Genomic DNA, 27,903 nt, shown 5'->3' with positions numbered 1-27,903 from the left:
ACATTAATTAACCTTTTTTTATTTTTTACCCATCAGTACAGAATCCTCTGGTTTGTGTAGGTGTGATGAAATAATCAGAAGCAATTAAAAATAGAACACTTTATTGATTCATTTGATTCATGTTTTCAGCCCAGAGATCAGTTGTGCATTTTTTAAGGTTCATTTCGCAGTCCAATGCTCACAAGCATGCAGTATCAAACATGCCATCATTATTTCAACAGCTTCATCTACCATCAAGAACAATCAGGGGGATTTATAAGACAGTTGGAAGCAACTTTCCGCAGCAGACACCTTTTCTTTGACAACATGAGCTGTTTTAAAATATATTTAGCAAGAAAAGACAAATGTTTTGCTCATCTTTTTTCCTCAAGAACCCTTTTTCCAACTTGAACATTTGCAACATATTGTATCAGCATTGACGCAGTGCAGAAACATGAAGGGATCTAAAAATCAACAGACAGTGCTTAAATAAAAGAAAGAGAAAACATTCAAGTAAAAGCTTCTTATTTCATATAAATCCAGTGTCAACATTCGTCAGATCATTCTTTTAATCAATTTTCAGACAATCAAATTCTGTAAGGCTGTAAATCTGAAGTTCAACCTTGCTAATGTGCTTTTTTTAAAAGACTAAGAGCAAAAGTAAACCCATTCAGAAAAAGTAGCACCATCACTTGCTTTAGACCACACATGGTCTGTATGAAATGCTCTGTATAAAAAACAGAGTTCTGTATAGTTTCCATCATGGAGTCAGAACATAAACATGTGTCAGAGTGATGGGGAAACAAGCACACACTGTTTGATGTTCTGTAAGCAAAGTAAGATTCATGAGAGAAACTATAACAGTGGATTAGGGAGGAAAAATAAGTTAGAATGTCACAATGAATAACAGAATATTTGACATGTGCATTTCAAACAGGGGTTAAAAAACTACATAATGTTGTAATCCTGCAAAATATCATCTAAATTAACAAAGAGTCACACCTGGATGTGGGACTGCAGCTACATCTCTGTGCTCTTCTGCTTCCAGCGTTAGCTCTTATACATTTATGTTTTCATTACAAAAGACACCAACTGTCTATTACTCAGCTCACACATTCATGTTGGATAGAGACACAGGTAACCCGACTCTAACCAGACCTCAGGATCAGTCACGTGGAGGCCAGGGGCCGCAGCAGCTCCAGCTGGGACTCTAAGGTGACCCTCTCCTGATGAACCACCTGCAGCCCAAAGACAAAACATGACCTTTAATCACTGAACACGAGACACACCTCAGGCATGTTTACTTTACTATCCATGGTAATGATGATCTACGACAAGATGAATCCCCTGAAGTGTTTGAACATATGAAACTGCTTGGCTGGAAATAACAGCATGCAATGATTCTGTTGTTCTTTGATTTCAACTAAAAATGGAGCTAAAAGTTACCCTGAGGGTGGCATTAGAGGAAAGGTCACAAGGTCAATCCAATCAGACAGCCCACATGGAGTGGGTTATTGTGAGAATGCAGAATATGTACATTTGTCGTCTAGGGTCTGCCCTCTCTTAAGAAAGAACAGAGCTCTGCAGAGCATGGAGGGTGGAGTTATAAAACTAGCTAGCTTTGCACGGGGGAGCAAAGACCCACAGGTGCATGCTGGGGAGGAGTTGGAGCTTTGAAATGTTGTAGGAAATGCAGTAGCTTCAATAGTGTCACCCATCATTGTTATCCCTAATGTAGCCTTTTTCACACACGCACTGCACTCCTGAACATTTTCCCAAACACTGTCACCACTCCAGACTCCTCCTCCTTCATGCTTAACCAGCCGCAACCGCTTCAACTAAACCAAACAGACTATTTAAAGTTGTCAAAGTGAGTCTAACACGGATAATCTCCAGCTTTGAGGTTTAAACGTTTAAGGCAGTTCCTGAAGATATCAGGGCATGAATGACCTGAAATTTTCCTGAAAGAGTCCAGAGTACATGTGTGAAAGGGGCTGATATATCAAACTTCCTTTTTAATGCTTCTTGTATAAATTGCCCTAGCTTGGAGAACAACTGTAGCAGAAGGCTAAGGTTTACTAACTGCATAAGCTTTGTTTCATTATTGTTTTCTTTGCCATCTAACAACATACCAAAGTATTTAATTAAGATGCAGAAAAAAATAAATACAAAGATCATCCATAGACAGTGAATATTAATGGATGAAGCCTGAGCGACGTCAGCCATCTGTTACTGCAGGGGGCGCTGGAGGTTCATTGGCAGCAGCCGCCATGCTGGAAATCCTGTCTCAGTCTAACTTTCAGTCGACCTAACGACAGGCTGAGATCTGGAGCTGAGGCGGGTTTTCAGCCTCTCAACGAACCGTTACATCACGCCCACCTGTCAAGTCAGCCTCGTGCCTAACTGTGGATAACATGTATTGTTTATAAAATCAAAACCGATGCGTTCTAAACAAATTCAACCCCCTACAGTGTGAGCCTATGATGACAATAACCAATCAGACCTATTTAATTTTTTTTTGTACCAGGCTGTAAACAGGCTTTTTGGGATGTGGTGTGTATGTGATCTCTGGAGCCAGCCACAAGCGAGCCCTCAACGAACTGCAGGATTTTAATATTCGGCATTGGCTACACTTTTTAAACACCGGAGGTTGTAGCTTGAGATCATCCCATTGACAGTCCTTCCCACACTTACGTATTACTAAACGTAATATTTCCTTTTGAAGAGTAAAGTACCAAAGTTAGATCAGAAGAATCAAAGAAGGATTCTACTTTACGCTACAAAGTGGAGCTCCTTCATGCTACATACACATGTAATATAAATACAATACTTCGTTTTTAGTGTGTATCTTTGAGGGAGAAGAATTTTCTTAAACTTTTTCAAATGTCTTTATTTCAAGTGTTTCTCTCAGGACCTCTCTTCACGCATGCACGCACGCACGCACACTTGCACGCACACACACACACCCTGTCGTAGTTGGACTCCTGACCAGCTGAGACTCTATTTTAAAGCGGACAGTTGTGGATGCCAAAGGCTGTGTGGTATGTTGACAAGGCCGGAGTCTATATAAAGACACATGTGCCTTTCTCTGCAGGATTCCTCACATGCTTTGAGGAATTAGCAGAACAAGCAGATTTAACTGAGAAGAAGAAGAGTGTCATCGTGAGAGCTTCAAATCTAAAATGTAAACCATGTATTTGGACTTGAGTTTTTGAGAATAAAGTGATATATTTCAGTGTATTGCTTAATCATTTGACTCTTTTTTTTTTTTTTTTAACCTTTAGTCTCTGTTGCATTAAAGCTATGAAGGCGTTGTATGCGAGCGTGAAGGTTTCACTCCTGGATGGTTTGCGTGGAGAATGACCGGCATGCAGCATCTGTTCCAAATGTGAGAGCGTGCGCCACGGGCAGATCCCCAACGCAAACAGCTCAGTCTGAGCCATTAGTTCAGCTATGAGTGACGGGGGGGGGGGGGGGGGGGGGGGGGGGGGGGCGGGGCGGTGGACAGATGAGCCGGGAACTTTTCACCAAGTTGGACCAGCAGGAACATTTGTTTGTTGCACTTTAATGAGAACAGGAAGAATTCTGGTAAAAGACATGTTCACACTTTCGACTTGTGGAGAAAATTCTGTTTTAAAAGTGATTGTCCTTTGATTTGAGCTGTGAGATTTAAATGCACTCTGTATAAAGCATGCAGCATTTCTCTTCATTTTCTAGCAGCTGTTTGTCTGTTTCTGTGACCGTCACCCTCACCTAATCACAAAGACAAACTCTTTCAGCAGGATACTGAACACACACATTTGGCGACTGCTTCTATATCTGTGAGTGTGTGATGCTGTAAGTAACAGTAACAGGAGATGATCTGACCTTTAGTTTCTGTTGGAGCTCACTATTGAGGCGTGTCAACACGGCGTTGGACTCCTTGTTTTTACGGATCGCCATCTGGATCTCCCTCTTCTGTTTGGACTGCAGCCTGGGAGAAAAAAATATCACCTTTAATAAACTTTTTCAAAATGTAAAAAATAACCAAATATGTCCAGAGAAAGACAGAAAGAGAATTCATGAGATTGATGTTCTGTTTTATTCAGTTGTTCTTTTACCACGCAGATTTAAGAGACTGGACTTGATGCTTTGAGGTAAAACAATAATGTGCTCCACTCAAAGACACCAAAGTGATCAGACCAAAGCAGCATGCAGGCATTGCTGGTAGTCCCCGCTGTTATTGACTCCTTCTCCAGCACTGACAGACGGTGTGAACGAGCTGTCGGCTCAACGAGGAGACGCAGCACATGTGCTTCAGTCATCAATGAGTCCACAGACATGAAGGTGAGTTGTATTGATTTCTGGATTTCCTTCTCTGAAAAATCTTCAGCGTACAGTCACCACCTCATAGTTTGACTTTTAAGTAGTTCTGAAGATCCCATACAGACAGATTTGTTTGCCTTTAACTTTTGGCTTTTCTGTCTTTAATTTTTTTGCAGGCGTCTCCTGCTCATTCCGATAAACATCATCACAACATTATAAATAACAGGCTTCTGCAGGGTGGCGACAAAGATGACAGTTTCTTAACAACAGCAATCACTGAGGACAAACTGGAGGTTACTGTAGCTGAATAACGGGAGCTGTATCATTTTTATGATATGAGCAGAAAGCAGGGGCCTGGATGATAAAACAACCCCGTCTGCTGCATGTTTTATTTCTATTTTATTTTAGGTTTTGACAAAAAAGGCACTGCAATGTGCTCTGTATTTTACAACCTTAAATTCAATGTCTGATCGTGACCTCAACTGGAATTTAAGCCTTTTTTTGGGGTGATGTAACACAGACATATTTTATTTTATAGCGTTGTTGGGGCTAAAGAGTTAGCAAACACTGGCTAATCATGAGGTAAGCAGACATTAGTTTTTATTATGAGTTGTGTTTCTGTCCCACCAATCAATCTAAGACCAATTTCCATTTTCTTACTTTAGGTTCTGCTCTCTAAAATCTCAATAAAATATCTCTTTTTCAGCATAATGCTCATCTATGTTTGCTAACTGGGTGCTAACTTTTTCTGTCTGCTTTTTGGAGCCTGACTGGTATAAAACAGCTGAAGCTTTGGAGCTTTTTTCTCCGATCATATCTGCTCCTTTGAGGCTTAAAGTAATGCTCACAGGCAGGAGAACCAAATGAGTTGAAAGAGGCTGAACAGAGTCCCAGAGTTAAGAGGAGCTGCAGACTGAGTGATACGTCTTGGCTTGGAGAAATTCACTTTAAAATTCAATTCAGCAAATTCTACACAAAAAAAAACACTTTTCCATCAGCTGTTGTTTAAAAGTTTATGTTGAAGGACTGAAGAGTCACATGTAGGACTCACTTGGGAGCAGGTTTGGTTGGAGGAGGAAACGACATGGCAGGAGAAGGTCCGCTCTCCAGGTTCTGACTCTCCGGGTGATACTTCCTTCGGACCGGCTTCTGTGGCACCTGACTGTGAGAGACTCCAGTTACCTCCTGATGGAAAAAAATCACAAATAGATGTAAGCCCCACTCAAACCAGCAGAGACATAGACTGTAATTTATTTTTTTTAAAAATGGTACGGCTGTATCCCAAATGTTAGCTGACCTGTTTTGAAGCATTGGTCAAGTCTTCAGTACTTCGATCAAACCGCGAGCGAGGACCCTGATCGTCACGCTTCACACCGCTCTCCTCCTGCAACACAGAAAAAGAAAAAAACACTTAACATGCTACACATTCAGAGTTTATTTGCATACCATAAAGAGGTGAAATGAGAGAGAGAGAGAAGCTAAAAATGCAGAATGAAATGTGTCCTGATGGTTATAAATCTTCTTCTCTGCGTAACAGACGATCAAGTGCCCTCCTGGTGCTGCTTCGCTGGGGCCACCATGATTGATTGATTTGCTTTTTACTGCATCTCCTCACTGTATTTCAGCCATAATTCTCTTTAATGCAACAAGGTAGAAAGTATCAGCTCCTGCTTTCATTCACCAAAGAGGTTAACAGTGCAGCAGAGTGAAGACAGGAACACACACATGAAGGTCAATTTCTTCATTTCAGCTCAAAGCGAGAAGACGTTTCTTATAAAATTCGGTCCCTTTTAAATGCATCCACCATCTGCTAATGTTGCATTAAGTGAATTTGATCCACTCGTTAGTGCGGCCTCATTGCGGCTGCAGTTGAAATTCTTGGGTTTTCCTGATGGGTTAAACAGGCTAAAAAGCTGCTGCTGGAAATCGTAACCATGAACCTAAAAATCACTTCTTTTTCTTTTGCTGAGAAATGCAACTGACGTAAAAAGGAGACGCAAAATTAAAAGAGCCTGTGATTGGCTGCAGCACTGGAGGGGGAAACACAACCGCAGCATGGAAACGTTTAAAGTAATGCAGTGCTTGGTACAGCGGTAATAGACCACAGGAGCTCCATCAGCAGCATGTGTGGTCACAGCAGCCAGCAGCAGGTCACGGCTGCTTCACTGCAGAAATGTGAAGGATGACGAGACACTGTCGTCGTCATGTGGACCCTTTAGAGCAGGGGTTCTCAAGCTTTTTGGGCTTGTGTACCCCCTTTCAGAACTTTTTTCAGCCAAGTATCTCCTTATCCGGCCAAAGGCATTTTTCAGGAAATAATTTGGGAAAAGAACATTACTAAACAAATGTATGTGGTCTTCAGAAAACTGTTGGCTTATGTCATCCCGCAAAAGACAAACAGTGTTTCAGGAGGAACAGAATACGTGGAGGTAAATCCCATACAAATGTGTTAGTGGTGGGCGATATGGAAAAACATATCATATCACGATCACAATTTTATCACAATTTATTTCCATACTGATCTTAAAGGAACATTTTGCAAGTTACCAACCAGTTCAACCAAACTTATTTCCCTGTATACTGTTTTTAATTGCACAAATACTGTGCTTATAAGTTTAGTCTATTTAAAATTGTCTTTGTTGGGGGGGCTGGACATCTCCCCAGAACATTTTTAACACCAGAAATGTCTTTCCCTGCATTCTGACAAATTTGTATGTACAATTGTAGGCTTTTATGCACCACTTTAAATGAATGATTTAGTAGCAGATATAAAGATCTTTACATCTGCTCATACAGTAAATCTGGTGTAAGTAAGAAAAGGAAGCAGGTCAAAAGCTGACCAGTGAAACGAACTATAAAGAATGAATCAATGTCGTTGCTGATTGTCTGGTTCACAATTTGTTGGTCATGAAGAGGAATTACATGGAGTCTGTTTAATGACCAGTTTAAAAACTCCTGACATCAATGATAACAAAGAGAATAAAAAGTAAAGTAGAGTTGTGTGAAATGAAAGTGCAAATAGGAAAAATTAAAGAGATGGTCAGTAGAACAGGACAAGAGAAGTGAAGGAAGAGAAATTAAAGTGAAGGGAACTGAAGTGTACGGGTACGGCTCCACTAGGGATCGCGCCGAAGCACTCAACTCGCCTCATAATGGGTGTATACCCGTTTTATGGCGTTAGTTGGAATATTATTTTATTTTGTTTTCCCTCTTTTTTTGCTGTAGGTTACGCAATAGGTGAAGTAGCCTCAATGAATGCACCTGATTGGATAAGACGTGTGGCTAGTCCGGGCGGTTGCTGGACTCATTTGCATTCTTGTCCGGCGAGCGTGCTGGAGCCCTTCTCGAAATGCGCCGCAAAGATCCCATAACGCATTGCGCGACTGCCTCGCAGGCTCTCCGTAGAAAATGAATAGAAAGCGTTGAGACGCGATCCGTCGTCAGAACCAGTGGAGCCGTACCGTAAGAAAGATCAAGTTTGTAGTCAATAGGGGCGACGGTGGCTGAGTGGTTAGGGTGTGCGCCCCATGTACAGAGGCTGTAGTCCTCGAAGCGTGCAGCCCCGGTTCAAATCCCACCTGTGGCTCCCTCTGCATGTCATTCCTACCTCTCTCTGTCCCTGATTTCTGACTCTATCCACCGTCCTATCTCTACAATAAAAGCATAAAAAGCCCAAAAATAAATCTTTTTATTAAAAAAAAAAAGTTTGTAGTAAACAAAAGTGAAGTAAATAAAGAAAAACTGTAAAATAAAGAAAAGTGAAGCAAAGTTGGATTTAGGTTAAGAGTAATCTGCGTGTTATTCATTTCCTTGTGTGAATGAAATGATCAAAGAATAAACATGAACAGTCTGAAGATGTGAAACTATTTTTCCTCTCACTTGAACTACTCACTGATCTGCTTCAGAGGTTTTCCTGGAAACTCTGGTATGAAATATTCACCCTTAAATGTCATGCTGACATGTTTTATGTCAGGGAAGCACCATAACAACCACTACGGTTCACTTGTGTCTCTGAGGGAGTGGGACTGGTGTGAGTTTCAGTTTGTCTTACTAAGTGAACACACCTCTGGGATCTCCTCCTCAGTTATAGTAAAAACTAAAGTTACACATCCTGTGGAAAGAGCAGAGTGAGGGATAAGAGAGGAAGGATCGAGTCAGACTGATGCAGAAACCTTTGACATATAAACATGTGATTCGTTGGAGAGGAGTCACAGGGTGGTGTAGAATAAAGACAAAAAACCCTTCAGGAAAGTGAGATGTTCAATGAAATACAAAGAGGAGCTTTGTAAATGCATGCCTCACTCTTCATGATCCAATAAATAACTGAAGATACCTGAGAGTAATGAACTTAAAGTTAAGATGCATGTTTTGTTTTGAGGTCTTAAAGAAGTACTTTTCATATACTGAGAGGAGCGATGAGGTCGGAGCCTATAGATGCCAAACACAAACTATATTCTGCTACTGCAATAAAAGTATCAATGCAACAGTGCAAATGTGAGTTGTCTGATTGAACTGTAATTAACAAAAGAAGAAGAAGACTCACACAAAGAAGAACAGTAATATATATATAACAACTTATCCCTGCTGTTTTAAAAAAAACCTCTTGATGTGAAGCAGAGAGGGACATTACTGAATATGATACACTATATAATAAAGATGCTTGAATATGTTGTTAGTAGAGGAGCCCAGCTTCAAATGTGTATTCAAAGAGCTCAATCCTCCTTACAATGTCTAAACTCCCAGTGTCCATGATCTATGATTCCTTTCTGACGTTCCAGAGCAGTGATTGGGCACGACTCACCACTGCCCCCGCTGTTCACTCACAGCTATGTGACAGCACGCTTCATGATAAATATGAAACATGTTCCCTAAAGGCATGGATTTGATGGTGTCTTACTTTTTATATTGTATTTATTTGAGGAGATGTTATTCATTTCTCTGTAGCTTTTTATTTTTGCATCATTTTGTTTTCCTCTTTCTTTCTTTAACGTTTGCTCTGTCACTTCTAAATAAACGAGAGAAACCAAGAAATATGCATCAGATACTTTTTGTTGCTTTTTCCCCTCCCGATCTGAACTCACACAGAACCGTGACACAAAAACTGAGGAACAACTCAAACCATGACCTCAGTGAACCGTTACACCCCTAGAAATAATGAAGGTCCTTCACATTGAACTACATATCTATCAGACACAAGATGAGATGTCCCAGTAAAGCTGATAAAACATGATAAAGAACTTCTTCAGTCTAACACAGGAGACATTGTAAAATTTAAGAATCTTATCATATCAAATGTTTTTTTTCAATATAAATAAGGCTTCAAATGTCCAACTCTCTGTTCTCTTTTTCCCTGTGATATGTCTTGTCATGAATAATAAACATGCACTGGACTGTTGCATTATGTAACAGCTCTGCAGACTCAAATGTAATCATGAATTCTCTCAGTGAAGACAAATGAAGGACACAGAGTGTGAGGTTGGAAAGGTTGAACAACTTGTCACTTCAGTCATAAATAAATTTGTGATATCTTCACTAGCTTAGAGTCTGATATATACCGCTGTCATAACCTCTGAGTTCATTCTAGTCTCCAAATAGAGTCGGGTAAATACGACAAACATGACCGCAGTGACAAATTTATAGAGGGACCTCAGGGATGGAGGGAGGGGTGGAGACCGCTGACTTTTCACTCCGCTGACTGTTGTGTCTTGCTTCTTCGCATATATGCAAACTCAAAAGCAGGACACATCTGTGCAGGAAAAGCAAACTTGACTGCTTACCTCTTCTCTGAAGTGACTGAAGTCTGCAAAGTTTGGCTGCTGCACTTTTTTCTGAGTAGATTTCTCTGGAACGGTAATAAAATGAGGAACCTGTCGAGAAAGATGAAAGGTTGTGATGAACGTACGAGATGTAACTCTGTTTGAGACTACTGGCTGTACTACAGGAACTGACTAGTTTGTAGTGGAATTATGTGTGTTCACAATCTGGGTCTTAATTTGTTTATATAAACAGCATGTGTAGAATAACACCAGGCGATAGCCACATTCAGCTCTGCTAAAAGTTCATGTTTTTAACCACTGACAGGCTGAGAATATTATCCTGAGTGTTTCATTACTTTATAAAAAGCATCACTTTAGAGATCGACCTTTAAGTCGAGGTGAGGTGCTGATATTTGTGTTATCTTTGAAAGCCACCAGACTCCATTAACAAAAACAGAGATTTTAAAACTCACTGATCACATGAGTTACTGTCTTTTGTTGTCTCAATTGTTCGATTTGTTTTGTGTTATTTTGGGACTTTTGTGTTATAAATTGTAAGTTCAGATTTCATACAATAATTGTGTTACAGAGGAACACAAAAAACTGACAGGAGGCAGCGGTAGATCAGCTACCAGAGGATGTATGATGCAGGGTAGTATTAATGTTAAAGTTGAACATGGGGTTTGGTGACTTTGAAGAGCTCACAGCATTAGGAAGCACAGAAAGGGTTAAATATCAAGTTACAGAGAAACATGTAAACACTGTGTGTTTATGTAATGTTTGTGTAATAATATGTTCATCTGTGGTGGCTTTTCTCCTGCGGTACAAACTATAGTGTCCATGCTTACCAAACAGTCAAAATGGAACATGCACGTCAGGACATTTCTGTTATTTTGGCCCCAGAAGAACAACAAAGGCTTTTATTCCCTGTTTATATTAAAGAGCAGAAATCAAAGCAGGCTTACCTGTGTAGCTGCTGGTCTGGGAGGGAGAGCTGGAGGAGGAGGCAACCAGCCACTTTTCACCCCTAAAATCCAATCACTTAATACTGTTTACACAGGTTATCACCCATCACACCTTTCATACTGAACAATAAAACCCACATGTCTCCATTTCCTCATTTTATCCCCCCTATGAAAGGAGAACTGTCATGAACAAAACACAATAACTTTGAGCTTTAGTGTGAGAAAAACTCACATCATGAGAAGGGTTTAGACGGGGGCAGGAGTCGGAGGATGTTACCTGGAGCTCCCTGCTGAAAGAGCTTGTTGAGGTCCAGCGAGGAGGCTCGGGAGTGAGTTTTCTGGGGCCGAGGAGGAGGCGTGGGGGGCTCCTCTGATTTCTTCATGGCATCTTCAATAGAAGTGCTGGAGTACGACCTGCAGGGGGGGTCACACAGATGGGAAGCGAAAAAACTATAATGAGGACGTGTGCAAAGCAAGAATCCTTTACTTCAGTTCATCAGGGAGCGATTTTCACCTGGGTCTAGTTTTTGTCCTCATCTGTGTATCCAGATCGTGAGGCGGCTCTGTGAGGGAGGATACATTATATCAACAAAGAGACATCACAATTTTAGTATTGACTGAATGTTTTAAGCCTCCAGAGTCATATATAAATAAAAACAAACAGAGTGAGCCTCTTTTTTTAAAACCAAAAATACAAACTCTCCATCACAGTTCATTAATATCAATTATAGACGTCTTTCTTTTCCTGAGGATTAACCCGAGCCGCCCGCCCAGAGAACCATAACCTCCGTCTTTTTCTAAATTAGGAAGAACAGCTTTGGAAAAGGATCAATAACATAACTGAACATCCTGTTTAAAAAGAGGTAGATTTCCCCTATTTGACGCTTTAGTTTAAGTAAATCACTCCTCACATGATCACATATCTTCAACAACTGTGAAAAAGGAAAAAGGATTCCCCTCTGAGTGAAAGTTCACAGGTTATTGGTGTATCCGTGGTGGAGGAGGAGGAGTGTATTTAAAGGTTGTTTCACTTTAAATCTCCAACGTGTAGAGAAGTGTTTGTGTCACCTGGTCGTTCAGGAAACGCACCGAGTCGTAGAGTCCGTCTCTGTAGAGATGTTGTCAGCCTCTTCACATTGACGTCTGAAATGTCAACGTGGAAAGCAGCTTTTTGTAACCAGAAGAAAACAGAGCGGTCATTAGTCATTTTATTATGAGGTGACTGAATCAACAAAATATAGATACCACAGACTCTCTACTTTTTCTTTTTTCAGATTGAACTATGACCATTTGAAAACATCCACAGGTAGAGGTGCATGCACACTAGGTTTCACCACTGCTGTTGTTTTGTGAAACCTCTTTACTTTAAGAGCCAAGAAGTCAAATCAGATCTGTAATGTATCTGAATTATTTCTGAAACTTTAACTGTTTGGTTTGGGTCGGGATTTGAATTTATCTGCTTTGCATTTATGGTCAGACTCAGGAATAAGATGCTTTATCAAAAACTTTGTTTCATCATCTTTGAGTATTTAGAAAAGCGCTATATAAATCTAATTTATTATTATTATCATTATTATTATTATTATCATCATACATTTATGTTGTTTTCTGCATGTGCCTCTCGTCTGATTTCAGAACTTTATTGTTGTCGTTTGTCATTGACGTGGTTCCTTACATGAGCTTAAATAAAACTCTTTTTGTTTACCTTGTTGACATGACTCGTCTTGTATATCTTGTTTTGTTATAACCAGGCTTGGCTGGAGTCTCTCTCGTATGTTCTGATCCTAAAAAAAACCAAACAAACAAAACAAACAAACAAACAAAAAGGAGTAAGCTGCTTAATCGTTTAGAACAACACAACTGCACTGCCTGCACACACTGTGATAATGTGAAGTGTGGGATGGATTGTGAGAGGTAGCTGATGGGATACTGATGATGGAGTAACTTGGAGCAGCCTCATGTTCAACTCGTTAGTGCCCCCTGCAGGCAGTCAAGAGGTACTTCATATTTAAAGTTATTAAAAGAGGAGGATTTGACTTACCATTTGATTTGACCTCAGGTCAGTAAAGACAATCAGGGGCTCAGCACTCTGCAAAAAAAAAAAAAAACACAGCTTAAACTATACAGTGTTATTAAATCAAAAACAACGACAGATTTATGAAGGTAGATATGTTGCAAAATAGGAGAGCTTGTAGAATGTTTTTTTTTATACAAGTAAAGATTTTTTACATACAATTTTTGTATCCATTTTTTTTCACATCACATTCTACAAGCTCTCCAACATATCTACCTTCATACAGATTGGCTCACGATACTGCCTTCTTACCTCAGGTGTGTCCGGTATGTCCTCTTCCTGCAGAAAGCCCGGCCGCAGCGTCGGAGGCAGACTCTCCGGGAGAGGATAACCGTTCTTACGAGCAACGATCAAATGAAAAGCTGTGCAGAACTCAGAGAACGTCAGAGCTCCGTCTCTGTCCACATCACTCAACTCCCTGGAAATCAGCAGAGGACAAGAACTCAAAAGATTTGTCACACGCATACAGTCTATGATCGTTCAGTGATCGCTCTGAATAAACGTCACCATCCTTTCCTACTATCACACGCTGAAGTGAATTCACCTTTATATTATATCCTCACATCAGAATACTTTGACTTCATGCAGAAAAGATACTAGTCAGCTGGCAGGAGTATCTCAGGAGTTTTGTGAAAGTGTGAACAAAGGTTTTAAAAAGACAGAGAGCCGGGGTCTCACTTTTAAACTTTGCAAGTTTGTGATCTATCAAAACAAACCTGATGGTAAAATGTGCTCACCGGTAAGCAAACTCTGACCCAGGCGTACGTACATTTTAGAGGAAGGGGAAATTGGCGACACAGAGGGTGAGGTGGTGAATTGAACCCAGAATGTATATCGATGTTTCACACATTTGATTTCAGTAAATATCAAACTTTACTGATTTTATGGTCTTAATAATCATTAAAACCAGTAAAATAAATACACATCTATAATAAAGGCCTCAATGACAAAGCAGATAAGATTATAAATCACAATATTTACCTTTTCTTTTATGAATGAAAGAAACCTTTATTAAGTAATAGATTTTTTAAAAGCATAGCTCCCCAGAGGACAGCTGAATCGACTCGTGTTTAAACCTTTTAGTGTTTGAGGTTGGGATGAAAGTAAAGGTCTGTCCTTTAAAACTGAAGTCTCTGTGTGACTCAGTGATCATGCTGAGGAGCTCGGCTGATAAAAACCCAAATGACCCCGAGATCAGAACAGCACAAGGACACACACACACACACACACACACACACACACACACAGACACACACACACACACACACACACACACACACACACACACACACACACACACACACACACACACACACACACACACACACACACACACACACACACACACACACACACACACACACACACACACACGCGCACACACACACGCGCACACACGCACACACACCATGAGTCAGCACTCACCAAATGTGGGAGAGCTCTGGTATCGGGAGCTTAGATTTTGTGAAGAAGTTCTTTGCAATTGTTCCTAGAAAGAGAGGTAAAAAAAAAAAAAGAAAGATGGGAAATGTTTCTTAATTAAAGAAATAAATAATAGTTACAGTAAGGGGAAGTTGTGGTTCATACCCAGGATGAGAGCCCCCAGGTCAGGCTGCAGGCTCTTGAACTGGTTGGTGTAATACTCCAGCTGTTCCTCTGTGATCCTCCAGGGGTCATCGTCTGAGTACTCCACTACACTCTGCTGGTCCAGCCTCTCTGACGACGAGGTCTAAAGAGATAAACAACAAATCATGCCATAGATTTTTTAATAATAAACAACCACTTTCATGCCCCAAAACATACAGAAATCGTTTTTTACCCGAGCCATAGCGGGGTGCTCCACAGTGGGTTTGGTCCCGTATTTAGCAGGCGAGGAGTGCTGCTCGAGCTGAACGATCGGCCGGGAGGAATGTTTGCTTTCATACGCTGAAGGACGGTGAGGAAAAAATAAACACAACTCAGGTAGAGACAGGAAACCTGAGACTGACATGCATTGATTTCCTACTCATTACACCCCTCAAACATGTGATCTGAGAGAATGTGAGATTTACTGATCAAAGGGGAAAGAGAGGGGGGGAAGACACAAGAGGGAAATCAAGCTTCACACTTGAGAGGAGAGTGAACAGGTGTCAGAGATGAAGGAAAAACACTTGTAGATTCATTTCTAATTTATAAACAAGACATGACACGGCCTTTCAGTTGTCTGGAGCACCAGTTAATAAGATCAGTGTTTTATTAAAGAGACCAAAGCAAAGCCAAATGTAGTGAAAATATTACTTTAGAGGGGAAAAAACGAGTTAAAACAGCTTGATTTTCTATTTGTGATCTATTATTGGTGTCGTTTTGTTGTTTAATATTATAAGGGAAACTTTTTTATGCTGCTGCATTGTCCAGGACTTTCTTGTAGAATAGATTTTAGGAATATAAAAACAGAAAAAAACAGGGATTCCTCCTTATACACAGTCTATGTATGTGGCACTAGCAGTGTGACATTATTATGATATGAGGTAAATTTACAGACTCTATAGCTGCTGTCGGGTGTCAACTTGTCTTACCAATTTGTGCGTCAGCCCCATTTCTCTGCTTGGCGTACGGGTAGCTGCGGTAAGCGAGGGGAGACTGAGGGGGAGAACTGCTCGGTGATCGTGGGGGGGACCAGGGTTCCTTTGAGGGAAATAATATTTGTTAATTCAAACAAAAAAAAGGATAAGAAGCAACTCTCTCTGCATGTAGGAACTCTGATGGCTTTCTCTAAAAATCTAACATTATGAACAGCCTGTTCCAGCTCATCCAGAGGTCTGAAATGACATCTGGTGAGGGTGGAGGAAAACATAACCGGACCTTCAGTCACTGTGATCCACTCGTAATTATTGTGAGATAATTTTTTCTTCAGAAATCTTTTGGAGCAAACCTCAAGTGGACACTCAAGGAGCTGCAGTGTTTTGCACTTCCCGCATTGACTTCACTTTCAGATAACGCTGGGACCAACTCTGTTTATTTGAAAAATTTTGATTATTAAACTTTTTGGTATTATTAAGTGATTGTGCTGGCTTGTTTTTCTTTTCTTATAACAATTTGAAGTTTTGTTGAAATAAATACATTTTTGGGGCCTTTTGCCTCAGTTTGATGGGACTGCTGTTGGAAGGAGATGGGGATGACATGCAGCAAAGGGCCAAGGACAGATTCAAACCCACGGCGGCTGCAACAAGGACTATAATCTCTGTACACGGGGCGTGGGAAATAACCGCTAGGCACTCCGTATATCCGAGCATTGTTTATCATTTGGAGAAAAAAAAAAGAATTGTGATGAAAATACAAAGTTAAAGAATGCATAGTTGCTATAATTCAGTTTCTGCTGTTCTTCATGTTTGATGCATTATCTGTGTTATTATCATGTGTTATAACATGTCCTTCCCTTCTGGAATCCAAAATAAACCAAAAATACATTTTTTAACCCTAAATTGGCATCATTTGATCTGAGGGTAGCTGATAGCTTGAGCTTCAACTTTATCTTCAAAATGGTGTGAAAGCCTAGACATTATACCACGGCCTTGTTCTAAAGCTAAAAAATATACACATGCTAAGTGAGAAAGCTTTCCTTGTGTACATAACAGATATTTTCATATTTATGGAGATTAAGATTTAACAATGTCTTTATTTCAAATGCAAACACTGTGATAACAATGACATTTCAATTTATTGTGCAGCCATCGTTTAAGGATGCCTTTCTGGTCTGGTTCCTTGGAGGAGGCTCTATCATCCTTCTCTAATCTCTCACAACAAGGCGTTTCTGCTCTGATGCTTTAAAGCTCACTGGAATGTCTCAGTGCACCATTCCTGATCAGCTGTAAACATGACCTAAGTATAGTTCCTACCAGAGGTGGGGCAAAGTCATTGTCGCGGGGCTGGATAGCGCCCTCTGCAGGCTTATCCTGGGACAACTCAAACATACGTTTACCTCACTATCTAAAACTTTCCCACATTTAGTATGGACATCCAGCATTGTAACACTATAGATGAGTTTTAAAACAGGGATCAGTATAATAGTTCAACTTTAATCAAAACTAAATTCCTCTAATGAAGCCACTGAGAGGTGGACTGGAGAACAAGTTCAGATTGACGCAATAAAGAACATCTAATGTGCTCTTAAATTTGGTGAACTATCTATTCACAAATTTAAGTTCATATTGACACCACAATTAGACTGCCTGCACACTAACATCTATTTGCTTCATTTCACACACCTGATGTGTTTACCTGGAGCCTGGCTTTATGCACTCAATAAACCAAAGCTCCATCCCCTGTTTTGTGTCTGAAATACGTTTAATATGCAACTCATACTGTGTTGCCATGGGTCTCTTGGAATGATAAAATAAAAACACACACATCTAGCCTCCAACAAAAGTGTAAACACAACTCTAGATCAGATATGGTTACTTCTGGCTCCAGAAATCCAAGATGGCAGTGCCACAATTCCTTAACTCTCAGCTTCAAAACAGTATTGTAAAATGTTTCAGCCCTGAAGCTGGGTCAACAACTTATAAACAGTTTGTTCACACTCAAGGTAGATGTATGACATCTCAAAAGTGATGCTTTCTTCACTCTGAACTGAACTTATAACTTTTTGAGCTGACCGTAGTAAGTAGTAGGTTGAGAACAATGAAAAGTGCAGCGGAGACAGAAAGAAATCATAACAACAATAGAACAGCTGAGTACAGTGAGGCATAAAAAGCAAATGTTACTGAGAAATAAAAGCAGAATAAATAAGACAATTGATGCAGTAACTAGACTGGTTCAGAAATACAAATAGGTTAACCAAATGCTTTTCTGAATAAAACATTTTCAGCTGCGTCATGAAGGTATTACAGGAATCTAAGGAACGCAGAGACAAGGGAGAGCATTCCATAGACTGGGAGCAACGGCTCGGAAAAAGCGGTCACTACTTGTTTAAAAACGAGTATGGGGAACAGCCAATAGATTTTGGTCAGAAGACATGAGAGGACCATAGGGAGTTTAAGGGAGGAGGAGCTTGGCAATGTACTGAGGTGTTAGACCATGTAGTGTTCTAAAAGTTATCACAAGGATTTTACAATGGATGTAAAACTTAATGTTGGGCCAATGCATAGAGGATAAGATTGATTGGATGCGTGATATCTTGTGCAATAATAAGAGCTTTAGTCTTATTAGCATTAACTGAAGGTATACATTCGTCACCCAGGCCTTGTTGGCATCCAGACACTCATTTAAAATGTACGATCGGTTAAAATCATTTGGTTTAAAAGAGCAAGACAACTGTATATCACCAGCATTAAATAATAATAAATACCACTAAAACTCCTGATAGTTTGGCTAAGATGCAGCATATATAAAAGAAACAGCATGAGACCCAGAACAGAACCCTGTGGTACACCACATGACATAGGTGCAATGTGTCAGACATTAATTCTCCCACAGAGACTGAAAAACTTCTGTATGTGAGATAGGACGCAAAACAATCCAAAGCACTACCAGAGATGCCCACCAGCTGGTTAAGTATATTTAAAAGAATATGATGGTCAACAGTATCAAATGCAGAGCTCAGGTTGAGCATCTGCAGCCATCATGATGTCATTTGAGAATTTGAATAGAGCGGTTTCAGTCGAGTGCAGTCTACAGAAACCAGATTGAAGGGTCGTGCAGGTTATGTGTCTCCAACACATCCATCACTTGGGTGGCTACCACTTTTTCCAATAGTTTGGATACTAAAGGCAGCTTGGAAATAGGCCTATAGATCATGGGGAGTTTGTGGGGTCTAAGTTAGGTTTCTTCAGCAAGGGCTATTGCATGTTTAAAATGGTAGAGAGCCAGATCAAGGGAAAGATTGATCATATTTAAAATAGTAGGACAAATTGAATCAAAAACATTTACAAACAAAGATGAGGGACGGATGTTGAGGGGACCAGAAGAATGCTCAGTTTTGAAACCGACACATCAGAAACCTTTTCTAGACATTACCTTCTTCTCAACGCTGGCCTCCTGGTGCCTGAAGGCGCTTCGGTCTGCTGGAGTCCAGGAGACTGAACCAGGTGCTGTTCCACACGGAGCCCCCTGACCGTCTATGCTCTGAGGGATGGCTGAGTATCTCATCTCTGGTTCATTCTTCAGCCCAGCAAATCTAGGCAGAGGTAGATCTAAAGGGAGAGATTCCTTTTGAGTCTCTTTAACAACCTTTCATTAGTATTATTAACTTCAATATTATTATTCTATATCATTCCTGAAGAGTAAGTCAAAACTAAATCATTATGGTAAAAATAGATCTTTTTTTTCCCTCTTGCCCGTTCGGTAGCTTCTTGTTTGTTGACCTTTGGTACCTCTAGAATTAGACTGAAGGAATTAAACAGGATCAGTGTCTTTATGTTTGTTGGTCAGTCGAGGTAAACTACTCCAGAAACACACCGCAGAGAATTTGAAACTCTGAACACACTCAATTCCAATTATCCGTCATGTGCTTTGCATAAAACTGTTTATCCTTCTTTTGTTTAGGTTGTGATTGTGTGTATTTGTAAAATGGGCAAACCCACTTAGTCCTTTCCACGCGACTCCCCTTTCATCCAGATTAGACCAAATCCTGCCATGCTAAAATAATCCTCTGATCCCTTTTTGCTCTCGTAAGACGCCTTCTCTCTGAGCAGCAGACTTACTGGCCGTTATGCTCTCCAGGTGGACGGGCAAGCCAGACTGAGCGGCCGCCAGCAGCTTCAGTGCCACGTAGAACTGAGGAGTACCAAAGTATCCCAGACGCTTTGCTCCACACACCTCGGTCACCTGGAAAACACAGAGAATTTAGAATTACTTTTCAAGGGTCTGTATTAAAAAAATGATACAGTGTATTACGCTGATAATCTCCTTTTTCACGCAGCCTTCAGTGTTTTGGTCTCTCCAGGAATATACAGCCAGGGGCATGTGATAATCTTACACTTTGATCTAGATAATGTGTAGCACAGAATTTCAGGCTCCTCTAACAAGATAAAACTAGAAGAAACAGTATGTATGGGATAAGCAGCACAGAGGCATCTGTTTATTCAGCACTGTTCTGATTACAAGTACAATGAGTGCTTTGGGGGATGAGAGAAGAGTAGGATTTAGAAGGGAAATTGATAGAAAAATCTATAAAAAATGTTACAAGAATACATTTTCTTTGAAAGAAAACGCAAACAAAACAAGGTTCTAAACAAGTAAGACATAGCTGTGTTTAGAAATGTTTTCATGACGGGCTCATTTGTGAGGGGTTGTGTTAGGGGTAGGTTATCAAACCATGTGGCCCAATAAACCACTGAGAAGCTGTGCTGGTAATACAAAAATAATACGTATTTAAGCATATTATCAATAAATATAAAAACACACATTAGGAAATTTGAGAAAACACTGAGAAATGGCTCGCCTGGATCTGTCTGAAGGTAAAAAAAACAGCAGCCTTCAGCTAAAAGCGGTGCAAAAGTTACAACCATTTTTAACCTGGCTTTATATAGACACACAAAGATATTAATTAAAAAAATGATCATTATATGGATAAGGTAAGTCAATCACAGACTGCTTGTTAGCTTAATAAGAAGGCTGGGTACAGGGGAAAATACCTGGTCAGCGTGGCCTACAAAAAAAAAAACCAATAAAGCAAAAACCTTTGCTGCAATACCAAACCAAACAACAAAATAAAATTATATAATATTCAGACCAACAAACTAGAGATAGATAGATAGATAGATAGATAGACAGATAGATAGACAGACAGACAGACAGACAGATAGATAGATAGATAGACAGACAGATAGATAGCCTACCTTTTTGATCCTTTTGTACCTTTTTAGTATGGCTTGGCTATAACGCACTCAAAATCTACCATCAAAGGGATGGTATGATAACAGTATTAGCGTCGTAATCTGGTTAGCTTACCTAAGTGCAAAGACAGGGAAACATGGGGGAGCTAGTCTGACTGTCTAAAAGTAAAGAATACAAGTGTAATACAAGTAAGTAAGTAAATAAGTAATATAATAAGTAAGATGAGCAATCCAACTACAGTAACTAATGAAACACAAAAGGGATATATTTGTGGAAGTAAAGCTAATGTTTAGCCGCTAATAGCAGTTAGCTTACCTTAGCAACATGGAGAAACAGAAGGAGATTTAGCCTGGCCCTGTCTCATGGTAGAAACTTCACAAGTATTAAGCTAAAAGCCCCCAAAACACTTTTACACCCTGTAGTTGATAACATTATGAAAAATGTGCCGTGTGAATAAGCTTGTATATCATTATTCATATAGCATACATGTATCCCTTAGCTAGGCATAGAAACAGAAAAGAGGATAAAACTGCTTATTAGATCGGTGTTTTCTAAAGGCAACAAAATTAAGCTATACCAGCAACTAAAGATCACTAAGATCTTTTATTTTGTCAATAATGATGCAATAACAAAGATCTATAAATGAGCTCTAGCTTCTTCTTTTACAATTTCTTTGGTACGGAAAAGGTAAGTGGAATTTTCAAAATTTCACCACAATTGCCACACAGAGCGTGTCCTCAAACCCTGAGTGGGCTGCAGGACGGTGGCCTATAGAAACTTGTAAGTTAACTGGTTTGTTTCAGGCCATTTGTCACTTCATGGTCAATGTTTGTAATCTAATTTTTTGACATTGAACTTTGGTTTTCATTCATTTCAATTACATCTGAATTCTTCCCAAAATGTAACGATGACAATTTTGTAGGCACGACTGTGTTCAATTACCATCATACGACGGAGGATTATCTCGTAAATTAACGAGTTCGAGACCAGCCTGCATGAAAATGATGAAAGGAGAACCCTTAAAGCCTTTAAAGAATAAAAGAATAAAGTTGTTATTTTAGTCTATATCAGAAGAGCAGCAGCATCCTGTTCTCAAATGACAAACATGGAGCATCTTGTTATACTTTAGTAAAGGTTTCACAAATAAGGAAAGGCTACTTCCTTGTGTAGTCGGTAAAAAAAACAGTTAGTTCAAGAGAATTTTTTTTTATCTCAACTTGCAAGAACTTGTAAAATGATGAACAGGACACAAACTGTCTCTGCACATGAGACACTTTAACAAGGCAGACCGATAACAGACAAAATATCCGATAGTTGTGTTGGGGCTTTACTTATGCAGATATGAAACATCATCATCATGACATTGTCTAAAAATATCAGGACCTCAAAAAGATACTGCAAGAAACTGGGGCTTTTCCGAAGAAAGAACCACACTGACAGGAAGTTGTGTCTGCAGAGGGAAGACTTTAAGAGTTCTCCTTTCATCATTTTGGCCAGGCTCGTTAATTTACGAGATTATTCTCATAAATTTACGACTTTGAACTGGTAAATGTATGACTTTATTCATTTTTTTGAAGTATTTTTTTTTCTTTAACGTGGCCCTAATCCTCCGTCCTAAACATATGTGCAAGACAGAGACTTTTTTTTTTTTTTTTTTTTTTTTTTTACACACTGCTACAGACTGATTATTTCAACAACACAAACAGACTCAGTTGAGTGTTCTAGTTTCACAATGGGAAGACAATCCATCCAAAAGAGAAAGCTTAGCTTCCCTCGGAGGAAACACTGGATTAACAGCGCTTAAAGCCACATTTTGGTTTCTGCAAACATAATCAATCCAAAAACTTCACATTGTTTTTTTTCACTCCCAGAGGAGCATGAGAACATTTTCTGAAATGAAATATGACGGACAGGAGTTCTGTTAATACTCGTTGTCTAATGAGGTCGAGAGGCGGGTGGAGAGCATGTATGTCATGTCGCCTTATGAGACATTATTTCTGCTTGGCCTGCATTGTACTCATTCAACAGATTTCCTCAGGGAGATCCAAAACAACTGAGTGAACAGTGGGAGCGCCTGAGGTCAGCAGAGACAGATTAATGATGAGATTAATTCATGAAGGCCTTAAGGAAACAGGGTGGTTGGTCAGAGGCTGAGGGGGGGGGAAGTTATTCAAAGAGGATGGACAAGTGCCAAAAACATTTCAGCGTGCATGTCATCACTGGTGTGTCTTTACTGGTATTAAGAAGTCATACGCCCAGTTGACAATGTGAATGAGCAAACACATTTAGCATATTAGTCATGTAGATGATCTCAAACACACAGGTAAATAATGAGTTCCTTTTTGAATTTACAGCAGGTCGTTCTGTCAAGCATATAAACTGTTACTGTATGAAAATGTTTTCTGATATTTAAGAAAGAAGAAAAATAAAAAAAGAGCATAGAATTGCTTTTTTGATGCCAAGAAGGTAGATTGGATTTTAGCAAACTAGCATTTCCTAACTAGCACTTAACACAAGGTGTGTCTCATTTTGTAGGCTGCTTTATTCCAAGGATGCAGCCTATGAAGGGGCCAGACTTTGTAGGCAGTGTAGATTCAAATAAAGACGATCTGAACTGAGACTGTCTGGTCTGCAGAGGATTCCCCATTGGTGACACCACCTGCCCCCTCCCCTTACCCTGTTGTTTCCTTAATGGCTAAACAGGAACTAGCTGATGTACAGTACCCTGTTTATTATCAACAAATAACTCATTCACAAATGTTGATTTATGACGACCACCGTTCTTAATTTTCATGAATGAACTCAAACTACTACAAGCAAACACTGAAATGTGTAAAAAATTAGGGCTTGATGAACAATGTCGTCAGCTGGCCATGTGGTACGTCTTGCATGAGACATTAAAGAAGGAAGTTTTGCTGTTGCCATAACTCCACAAGCTGGTCTTCTTTTTCATTAATCCTCTTGGCTCGGGGCACAGTTGTGTTTATGTTCACTGGCATGTTTTGGAGACAGATCTGGAATCGTAAATATCAAACAGGGAAGGATCTGATTGGATGAGGAGCAGTAAAATAATTGTATTGACACCACACACTTGAGGATTATTTGGACAAATAATCGGTTGAGACAAGCCTCGCATCCGGCTGCGCTCCCTTGATTGTTTGGGGGGGCAAATCGGGCCTTAGATCGTCTAGTGTGAAGACAGCCACACAGCGCAAGTCTCAATCCGACAAATGGCCCGACTGACCAAATACCATGGCTGAAACAATGTTGTTTTTAAACCACAGTGAATGTCGGTATGATGAGACAACACCAGCAGTTTTTCCTTTAACAAAAAGCCACACCTGATTCCAGCAGACAGGTTCGACAGCAAGCACCGTCTGTCAACAATCCTCACATGTAACTGAACCTGTTGCTATAAACTCAGCTCACTCCACAGAGCTCACCTTCAGCCTGATGACTCCAGCAGAGACGTTAAAGAGTCATCAATGCAATTAAAAGACTATTTTTAAATAGCAGGCAAGTAAGTTCCAAATGAACCTTTCACTTTGTACTTAGGTTTGACAACAAGTTTTACTTTGATACTTTTCAAAACCACATGTTCAAAGAAGATACAATCTCTGTCATTTGAATGATTGATAGTAATCTCTTCACATTTTTAACCAAAAGAAGCTGCAAGTGAACGAGAGAGAGAACACTGTCTAAAGTTCACAAATTTACATTGGCAACATTTCAGCACCAAAATGTTGCCAACATGTCTGTGCAATTTAGACAGCAGGCCGGAGTTTCCCTTCTATTTGGTTTTGGTTATTCAAAATGAGACATTATCCCATATTGTTTGCTAAGGACTTCTATTTAGTTTAGCTTAGTTTAGTAAAGTTTAGTTTAGTTTAGTAAAGTTTAGTTTAGTTCATTTTTTGAAAGGAGTCAAATGAAAAATAAAACAAATAAAAAATAAAACACATGTGCAGGCTTATCTCAAAACCTCACCTTAAGAGATTAAACAAAGTTAAAATAAAATACAGTAAAAATAACAAAGTAAGAATATTTACTATCACAAATCAAATTTAGCCAATTGAAAATTACATACAAACAACAATTTGTGTTGCTATATGTATTGATATTGTTTGATTTTTATTAGTAGTTTCAAATTCTGGTATCGTGACAACCCTTCTGCTCTTATCTTATTCAGGACTCATTTGGGACATTTGCTCTGCTCTGGGTCCATGCAATCAGAATAACAACTGATTTTATAAGACAGTGTGGAGGCTGAATCTTTCTCCGAAGGACTCACAAACAGAACTTTCATTCCAGCAGAAAGAGGTGTCATGTTTTTACTACTTATCAGCTGTAAACACAGGTTACACATAAAAATCCTTCCTCTGTAAATCTGATGAATCATGACTCAACAAAACACACCTGTACGCACAGAGCCTGATGGAAAAGTCCCCTTGTTTTGACAAAAAGCAAAAGAGTAAAAGAGTATTTACAGGAAAACCAAGTCAGATCATAACTTCTATGTCATCATATCTGCCGGAGGAAACACAACATTTATGATTCAGTGACACACACTGACACAATGACCCTAAAGTCAGGAGCGAGGCAGAGAGTGATCCTGCAGACATCCTGCAGCAGAGCTAAACATCGCTCAGAAAAGCTGTGTGTCAATCACCCTGTGTGATGGCGGGGATCCAGGATTGGACAGGAAGGAAGCACAGCTCTATGCCAAACTTCCTGACATCCACACAGTAGACACACAATAGACTGCGATCGCCGGGAGCTGACCCCGTGGGGACTGCGAGCGCCGACAACCTGCTGTGCTCATCTGAGCAGGAAAAATATGTTTTTTATCTCTGTGATGATGGGACTGCAAAACTGGACAAACCTGACTTACTTCTAGAAGCAATGCCAACAGTTTAGCACCACAACTGCTTATTTATTTTCCTTCTAAGTAAGTATGGAGTTAACGCTTGGAAGTTAATTATATGGAAAATAACAGTCATTCAAAAATATATGCGATTTAAAAAAAAAATTAAATGAGAAAAAATTCAACTTGAATACTTTTTTGTCCAGGTTGGAGTTAGACTCCTTGACTCTGTATTATCAGACCTGACTCAGACAGTTGACTCTATGAAAGTATAATGATACATGGATGGTGTTCAGGTAGCATAATTGAAGACTTCAAGCATTTCAAAATGTGCTCATTATATCCTATATAAAGACATATCTTACTAAAGTCTCAAACAACCTGAAATAGGGGTGAGGTCAGGACTGATCTGAGCAAAGGTCCATTTTACTGCCTGTGAATTTTAACGTGTCATGTTTTATTTCTTCCTTCATGAGTTACCTCGTGTCACTTCTGTGTTTTCTGAGGTGACTCAAGCTTGCAGACGTCACTCACTGATGGAAATCTAAATGTCACCAACAACAACTTCTTTAAACAATTAAATAGAAACCTGATTAATTCTACAAAGTTAGATGTTAGAGGTTTTTGTTTTGTTTGTTTTTTTGATGGGCTGATATGGCTGGATGTCTCTCAGACTTAACATTAACAAAATACAACTATCTGCTATGTGGTTTTTTTTTTACATACAATTTAAAGCTCCTGCAAGGAGTTATAACAGGTTATAAAACCGTCTGAAATCAACACTGATGCCTCTTTATGAGCAAACAACAAAAAAAGCAAACAAGACCATCAGAAAAGAGGCTGGAGATTCATATTTCATTATTTTTCATGCCTGAAACGACTGCCAGGGGGGGTAGGTGTCAGATAAAATGACAAACATGAAGCATGAAGCAGAAAACACCTTCATATTTTTCCACAGCGAAGATTGACAAGTGACATTTTAAGGTTAAAGAAAGCAGGATCAGATTATTCGGGGAAAAGATAGACACAAAGCAGCTTTAAAAAAAACAAACAATTGTTCCTTATTTGGGTAAGTGTAAACAAAACAGAAAGAAGACCAGAAAGTCTTTTGTCAAAAATAGTAAAAAAAAAAGTGTTTGAATAAGCAATGAATGACTTGTGATTTGTAAGTCAACAAATCTATTCCTGACATTATTCTTCCTCTTTGGAGACTGTAAACTTAAACCTTCATCATGAGCCCGACTGTTTATTGTATATTCTCTGTCTTCTTCTTCTGGACCAAAAAGACCAAATGACTGAGCTAAACGGAAGTGAGGAGACAACACCACATATTTACAGCTGCAGTACAGTAAGTGGATGAACAGAGGGGTAAAAGGAAGGTGTGTACAACACACACACACACACACACACACACACACACACACACACACACACACACACACACACACACACCAGATTAAACATCATAGCTCACTAACACACACTGTAGAGCACCACCTGATCATGTGGACCCCTCCTGCAGATCACTGAGGTCTGGTGATCAGCAGCTGCAGATCTCAGCACATCTCACACACACACACACACACACACACACACACACACACACACACACACACACACACACACACACACACACACACACACACACACACACACACACACACACACACACACACACACACACACACACACACACACACACTCCTGATAACATGTGATGACCAAGCAGGCGCAGATGTGCGGTGCAGTCACACACACTCACTTTATGCAGGGCTTCAGCAGGCAGCTGAGACGCCTTCAGCAGCTCGGCCACTTTACTGGATGACAGTGTTCCTGAGGTGTCAGCTTGGCACAGGGCGTGCAGACCTGAGTAATACCTCTGCTCCTGCTCGTTCAGGGAGATGAAACTCCCTGCAGACGACACACCGGATTCCTGCTCCATTGCCCGGGTCTGAGCCTGCCAGGAGGACCGCGGCTCTTTAACAGGACACAGATCGATGCATCCCCTCCGCACGCCGGGGCTCCGGTTTCAAGTCGGAAGGCGGAGGTTTTTGGCAGCAGGAGGGCGGTATCACCTCCACCTCCGGTACGAGGGCTCCGTGTGAGGACTGCTCGCCTCAGGATCCTCCACTCCTACTGCCCCCT

The 27,903-nt window shown here is 40.0% G+C and overlaps 2 protein-coding genes across 9 annotated transcripts in view; one reads left to right on the top strand and one right to left on the bottom strand.

The window, feature by feature from the left end:
- LOC132956355 (sex comb on midleg-like protein 2) overlaps positions 1–27,903 on the top strand; it is a 486,888-nt gene that overhangs the window by 128,045 nt on the left and 330,940 nt on the right. The window lies entirely within an intron of this gene.
- Positions 85–27,902, bottom strand: reps2 (RALBP1 associated Eps domain containing 2). Of its 5 annotated transcripts, none has more exons than XM_061029617.1 (19): positions 27,521–27,902; positions 19,760–19,883; positions 19,074–19,249; positions 15,635–15,743; positions 14,899–15,005; positions 14,667–14,808; positions 14,505–14,568; positions 13,332–13,497; positions 13,047–13,094; positions 12,711–12,789; positions 12,074–12,172; positions 11,520–11,568; positions 11,283–11,419; positions 11,006–11,067; positions 10,062–10,151; positions 5,582–5,668; positions 5,336–5,469; positions 3,847–3,952; positions 85–1,217 (listed from the first exon to the last, which is right to left on the bottom strand). In XM_061029617.1, exons 1-19 carry the CDS (start codon positions 27,698–27,700, stop codon positions 1,149–1,151), a joined length of 2,028 nt encoding a protein of 675 aa, XP_060885600.1. In that variant the 5' UTR covers positions 27,701–27,902; the 3' UTR covers positions 85–1,148. The 5 variants fall into 5 exon arrangements, with proteins under 5 accessions (XP_060885600.1, XP_060885609.1, XP_060885616.1 ...); XM_061029626.1 differs by having other exon boundaries at positions 12,095–12,172; XM_061029633.1 differs by having other exon boundaries at positions 12,074–12,148.

This window comes from Labrus mixtus, chromosome 3 (assembly GCF_963584025.1).
Source record: "Labrus mixtus chromosome 3, fLabMix1.1, whole genome shotgun sequence".
In the NCBI taxonomy this organism is placed as follows: Eukaryota; Metazoa; Chordata; class Actinopteri; order Labriformes; family Labridae; genus Labrus; species Labrus mixtus.
This window is presented reverse-complemented; position numbering and strand designations above follow the sequence as displayed.

Coding starts and splice junctions, on each gene's coding strand:
- reps2 (XM_061029617.1), bottom strand. CDS start 27,700: ATGGAGCAGGAATCCGGTGTGTCGTCTGCAGGGAGTTTCATCTCCCTG. Junction 12,790..13,046: donor ACCTGAGGTCAAATCAAATG/GTAAGTCAAATC, acceptor GGTTTTTTTTAG/GATCAGAACATACGAGAGAG. Junction 11,569..12,073: donor TGCGTTTCCTGAACGACCAG/GTGACACAAACA, acceptor CCTCCCTCACAG/AGCCGCCTCACGATCTGGAT.